Genomic DNA, 6,126 nt, shown 5'->3' with positions numbered 1-6,126 from the left:
GGTCCAGGCCTGAAATACATGGGTCATGACTGACTCTGTGGAGATTGAGACTTCAGCATAGAGAAGCAGATCCTGCTTCTGCACCTAAGACAGTACCAAGGGTTATAACCCACACCATGAACGCCCTGACCTCTTCCAATGGACATGTCCATGAAGCACTTTCTGGACATCCTGTACTTTGTGTCCCACAGCCTAAATCCAATCCTGCCTACCTAGTATTTTCTATCGACTTGTTTGACTTTTTCAATCTGCTGTCAAGTTGCCAGACTGCAAAGTAACACCCACACTTGACTAGCTTCGGCCCATTTCTCTAGGTCCTAGGCGGTTGTCCTTGTTACAGGATGTCACAATCACTGTAAGGCTTTTGTTACTTATGTCATCCTGTTCTCAGTTGCTAACACTGTAATTACCGACTGGTTAGAGGTGGCTTTCATTTAGAAACCAGGAGGAAACAAACAGCATGTTTCTAGTTATTTTGCTAATTCTACAAGGATTATCTTTTCTCTTGCTAACTAAGAGACCTTATTCTAGTGCCGCCCCCAATAAAAACACAAACCAGGTGTGGATCAAAAACTAAGTTTATTTGTTCATTTCTTGCATTTGAAGTATTCCTCGATGACATCCTTCGCCTGAGACTCTTTGCCATAGTCCTGAAAGAATTAAAAAAAAAATTTTTTTAACTAACATTTAGAAAACTCTTACCAAGTTGTTAGCACTGGTTTTGGTGAAGTTTTACAAAATTATTTCTGAAAATGTTTCCATCATTACAATTTCTTATAGCCATTTTCAGGGACCTTAAGGACTTCAATGTCTTTAAGGCTCGTAACATGGCATTACTATTGCCAGCATTTTCTAAATTTCTGCAGAAACACTTTCAGGTAAGCAGATAAATTGGCTGGCTTAATTACAGCCTATTTTCCTTTTTTCAAAGGCAGAAAAAGGACATCTTTTAAGTGTTCAAAAATCACACTTTTTTGATATTCCTCACAATTAAAATTCTACACTGAATTATGCAGCTTCCCAGCACAACCTTCATCCCAGAGATAAATACTGACTTACCTTCACCACCACACAACTGCAACCAACCACTTTACGGGGTTTTCCCTCTCTGTCAATTTTACAGAGGCCTACCCACTCCCCTAGTTTCTTGTTGTCATCAACCTGTGAAGAGAAATTAAAGAGAAAAAAATCACCGTATTAGCAGACAATAATGCTTCTGACAATAAATCGGCCCAAAAGGTAGCTGTAGTCAGATAGGGTGACATGGCAGTTTCCTCATGGCAATTCAGTAGAGGGAGCCAGTTGTCATCATGTACAGCATCAGGTCACCTACAAGCGCTCTACCTCACTTCTACACCAACACCAAAATTACCGGTTACTTCTGCAAGAACAGAACATCTCCGTGACTAGCTTGACACAGTCCAAGGTACCAAGCCTATGTGATGTTTTTCACACCACCAGAAAGCAAGGAAACTTTCTTTACAAAATTTACTAACTGGATAAAACAGCATCAATACAGCTATAACCCTAACTGGCTCAATTTTCACTAAGCGAAAGCATCTGTGAATTCAGATAAATAACTTACCTTGATTAGGTTGATTTGGTGTTCAGCACAAAGGGCCTCCACCAGCTTGACATACATGGGTTCATCACAGTTGGATGCAAGCACACACAGATGGGCTTGGCGCCTGAAAGGCAAACCCAGTATAAGCGAAAACTCGGGTCTGAAACATTACTTTCCAAGAGTTACCTCTGCAATCACTACACTGGCCAAACACAGGCAACACCCACTGTACAACTACTTCAGTTTAAAGAACCTGTTAAACAGCACAGATTCAGTCACTGACAAAAATCAAGCCTCCAGTAACTCCCCCAAATACTAATTTTACGAAGAATTAGTTCACCAATTTGTGGACGAAGCACCATCATCCTTTCTTGCAAGCCACTGACACGTTTACAACCTACTGTAATGAAACACAAACCACTGCCATTAGAATTGTTACCTGTTACTGGCCCAGAAAATTAGTATAGGCATCACTGCCGTTGTGCAAATAGTGCAGAGGACTCACACCAGGACCAGAAGGGCTTCCAACAAGTGCTATTTCCAGTGGATTCAAGTGACCAACCTACGCCAAAGTGAGCTGAATGAACTTAAATTTACTGCCTAAGAAATTCTTAAAAGCGCACTAAAATTCAGCTCAAATAGTTAATACCTGCAGCTGCTCTGCCACTATAACCAGCCCCAAAACTAGACGGAGTTAACAAAATCTCCATTTTTTTTATTTCTACAGCTACTTCTTTCTCAATTTTAAGTCCAGGTGCTTCTGCAACATTAGCCTGAAATTCCCTAATTTAACTTGGTAGTTCAATTTCTGCTAACTGCCCGATGAGGATTCCTTATCAGTCCTTTAAGTGAAATTCACTCCACAACCTACAGGTTTGTCAGACTGTTACAGGTTTCACTCATGCAAAGAGTGAAGGGGTATCCGACAATTTAAGTCATCATTCAAACACTGTAGTCTTACTCTAGTTAAAAACCAAATACTCATTCCCATTCCAAACAGAAACTCACAAACTTCGCAGACTATACAGATCTGAGTTCTGATACCTTTTCCTAGGTTTCCTGTAGGACGGCTGCCATTCAGAACTCTGGCGCTAACACCATGAACTTCACGCTTTCTTCCCTCCGCTGCAGTTTTGTTCCGGTTCCAACAACCCACCGTACTGAGACTGATACACGTACTTGTCTAAGGCTTTGGCAGCTTCGCGAATTCCACGTGCTAGGCCATCGTGGATGAGGGCGGTCTTCAGCACCTCTTGTAAAGCAGTATTAACGTCCATTACACCTCCAGCAGCAATGCTGAAACGCAGCAAATAAACTCAAAACCGTTAGTAAACTCCCCGAACGCCTAAAACCCTGGCCTAAATAATCACACGCCCTGAAGACGCCGTGGCCTACCCTGACCCCGCATCCCCCGCTCACTGCCCATTCCCTGCCGGCACCAGACCCCGAGGCTGGGCTCACCCTTCCTCGGCCATGGCGGTGGATTACGAGTGTAGCCGAATCTTGACTGCACTACAATACAAAAACAACAAAAAAAGAAAAACCAGGTAACTAAATAGAAAGAGCTCGGCCAAGGCCCAATTCCGGGCCAAAAGCAGTAAATGCACCACGGCGACTACCCCAACCTCGTTCAACTCACCCCTCGCCTCCGCCTCCGCGCGACTCGGCGGCGGCAGGGAAAGAGATCGTGCGCGTCCGCATGACGGTATTTAAGCGTTTCCCAGGACCCCTACGCGCATGTGCATTACCTTTCATGATAGAGGTGGCTCTGGCGGTGCCGGGCCTCGAGAATTTCTGTTTCCGGATTGAGATGGTTCAGAGACGAGAGTATTCCTAGTCTTCTGGCTCTGCGCTGCCGGTCACTGACATACGCAACAGGCACCATCGCGGACAGCCTCACACCGTCCTTTCCCCGCCAGAGGCGTGGTCTACGCAGGCCCAGAAAGCTCGTTCTACGAAGCGCAAGAGGGGCCAAGCGCACCTCTGTGCTGTCTCTTTAGGTCCCTGGACCCTTGCCTTCTTCGCTGAGTCCGTTTGAACCTTTGTCACACTACATTGTAGTTTCTTGTCGACCCCACCAACTGGGCCTTCCTGCGTGGAACGCTCTCCCGTCTCTTCTAAGCCATTCTAAATGTCAGCGAATGTGTTTTGTGGGTGATCCACATTGGTTGTGAAACGAAAGGCAGCACGTTTTCAACACTAAGCACATGGTAAAATTCCACTTGACCGGCGATATGTTAGTAGAGTGCAACCTTAGGTGGTTGGTTATGGTTTCTAAATGTAGTTGGTTCTAATTATTTTTTTTTTCCTTTTCTAACTCTGGATTGTCCCCTAAATTAGTAATCCCGCGCAAATCGGGATTCAGTAGGTGCATTGAAAACGCCTACGATATGCCAGACACCGGAACTGGGTCCGGAGTAATAGTGATGAGAACTTGGTTTTTGAGAAATCTGGCATTAATTTTGCCATGCAGGACTGGCGGAGTTAGAAATGGAATCTGAGGACCCTAGAACTCTATTACCAGAAGCAGCATTTTGAATTTTGCATTTATTGGCCATTCTCCTACCCCCGTTTCAAAACGCAAATATTTGAAATACGGCCGCGCATTCTCATTCTCAGTACGGTCTCTTTTTCTTTCTTCTTCTTTTTTTTTTTTTTTTAGAACTTCCTCTCCTGACAAGTCTCCGGGCCAGTCAGAATTAGGCGTTTGATAAGTGCCGGTACCGGCGATACAGTGACATGGACCGTGGATACAGTGAGTGCTGTGAAGAAAACAAAAATGAGTAACAGGAGTGCGGGACAGAATTAACCAGAGCAAGAGAGATATATTGGAATTTTAATAAATGTATATAGTTCGTTTTTACCATTTTGAATGCTTACAGATTTTCATTTTTAAAATGTGAAGCTTTTTCATTCTATTCATGACTCATTCTAAAAGGCTGCTCACTTATTTGTTGATTTAATTACCTATTGAACATTTGCTTTAAAAAAAAAAAAAAAAAAAAGCTCCAGAGCTTATAAGAATGAAATTTATTACTACCGCTCTCACGGTTGTGGTAGGATTAAGATTTAAACCCAAGTTTAAAATACTTAAACGCCACAGAGAAGGTACAAAGTGCACGGGGGTTAGAGAGTGGAGATGATGTGTAAAGATAAACATGGATTTGAGTCTGTGGCAACATTTGAAATGGGAAAACAACAACAACAAATGAAAGTGTTCTAAACCGGGAGCATGAGAGAAAAGGAGAGGGTGTTCTAAGAGGAGTAGAGAGTAAGGGCAAAGGCACAGATGCCTCCTTGGCTTTTTTGGAAGTTATCATAGCACATTTGTATTTTCAAAAGAGAATGTGGAGGTGTCAGCAATTTCTCACTACCTTGATAAAAGTTGATAAAAGTTAATGTGCTAAGCATTAGATTTCGTATTAGATTTCTCCCTCCACCCACCAAAACAAATAGTAGAGAGAAGGCAGAGAATTTTGGTAAAAACTCAAGAAACGTAATAGAGGAAAATAATAATTTCCAAACAATGTATTTATACAGAGGGAAAACAATTAAGTACCTTTTTGCTCTTGTTGATTTCTATCTTCTAGCAGCTGGTAGTCTATTATGTAGATTCAAATATCATGGGCCTATGCCTTAATATTTCACCTTATAAATACTTTTTCTACCAGTTGTAAACCTCTTTCCTTAGAACCAGACCTATATATATTTTTTTGAAGTTCTAATACATAGCTGTTTCTAATCCTAGGAATGAACTTAAGGGACACAGTGGTGATTCAAGGATTCTTAATATAAATGTACTTAGTTCACTTGCTTAAGGTTACTACTTCCTCTCAATTTTAGATATAGCCAAAGGTTGAAGATAATATTACTTAGAGACTAAATGCCAGAGTCATTCTTATACCAGTAGATTACAATACTTATAGAAAGTACACAAATGTGCATCTAAAATATCCACGAAAGGTAAATTCTAAAGTTTGTTTTAGGAACAATAAATAACAGTAAGTAATTTTGTTTAGCACTTCCTATGTACCAACTAATGTGCTAAATTACTATGTTTTCTTCCTTGATTGTCCTTGAGACCTTACGTGGTAGTGGTGGTCTTAGCCTCATTTAACAAAGTAAGGAAATAAGCTTAGAGAGTTGCTCAAGATCACACAGCTAGTAAATGCAGAACCTGGTATTTGAGCCCAGTGGACTTCAAAACTTATGCTTCCAACCCCTCATCCATTTGAATGATTGCCCAAATGTGGATGAACATAGAATTCAATAAGTCTTCACATCTGATGTTGGGAACAATGCAACTGATTCTACTTCATTGTGCTAAAAAGCTGGGTAGATGGAGAAAGGAAATACTACAGTTTTAGGCAGAAAAAGAGAACAGTAGAAATTTGCATTCCTGATCTGCGTAGATACTTTATTAGTTTGCTACAGCTTCTATAACAAAGTATCAAAACCTGGGTGACTTAAACAACAGAAAGTTATTGACTCACAGTGCTGAAGGCAAGTAGTCTGAAATCATGGAGTCTGCAGGGTTGGTTCCTTTTAAGGCTGTGAGGGTG

At 41.6% G+C, this 6,126-nt stretch overlaps 1 protein-coding gene across 1 annotated transcript; it reads right to left on the bottom strand.

Annotated features, from left to right (window-relative positions):
* Positions 1-560: 560 nt before the first annotated feature.
* Positions 561-3,263, bottom strand: LOC111147561 (ribosomal protein S12). The gene is made up of 6 exons (XM_022503663.1): positions 3,204-3,263; positions 3,026-3,076; positions 2,744-2,860; positions 1,586-1,688; positions 1,060-1,161; positions 561-650 (listed from the first exon to the last, which is right to left on the bottom strand). The coding sequence occupies exons 2-6, from the start codon at positions 3,037-3,039 to the stop codon at positions 588-590; spliced, it is 399 nt and encodes a 132-aa protein (XP_022359371.1). The 5' UTR covers positions 3,040-3,076; positions 3,204-3,263; the 3' UTR covers positions 561-587.
* Positions 3,264-6,126: the final 2,863 nt, after the last annotated feature.

This window comes from Enhydra lutris, unplaced genomic scaffold (genome assembly GCF_002288905.1).
Source record: "Enhydra lutris kenyoni isolate GAN:26980312 unplaced genomic scaffold, ASM228890v2 scaffoldscaffold17, whole genome shotgun sequence".
Taxonomy (NCBI): domain Eukaryota; kingdom Metazoa; phylum Chordata; class Mammalia; order Carnivora; family Mustelidae; genus Enhydra; species Enhydra lutris.
Note: the sequence above shows the minus strand (reverse complement) of the source record. Positions and strands in the feature narration are given on the sequence as shown.

Bases quoted from the DNA above. Each gene is read 5' to 3' on its own strand.
- LOC111147561 (XM_022503663.1), bottom strand. The intron at 1,162-1,585 runs GTAAGTTATTTA...TTCTCTTCACAG, and splicing joins ACCAAATCAACCTAATCAAG to GTTGATGACAACAAGAAACT. The intron at 651-1,059 runs GTAAGTCAGTAT...TAATTCTTTCAG, and splicing joins GCAGTTGTGTGGTGGTGAAG to GACTATGGCAAAGAGTCTCA.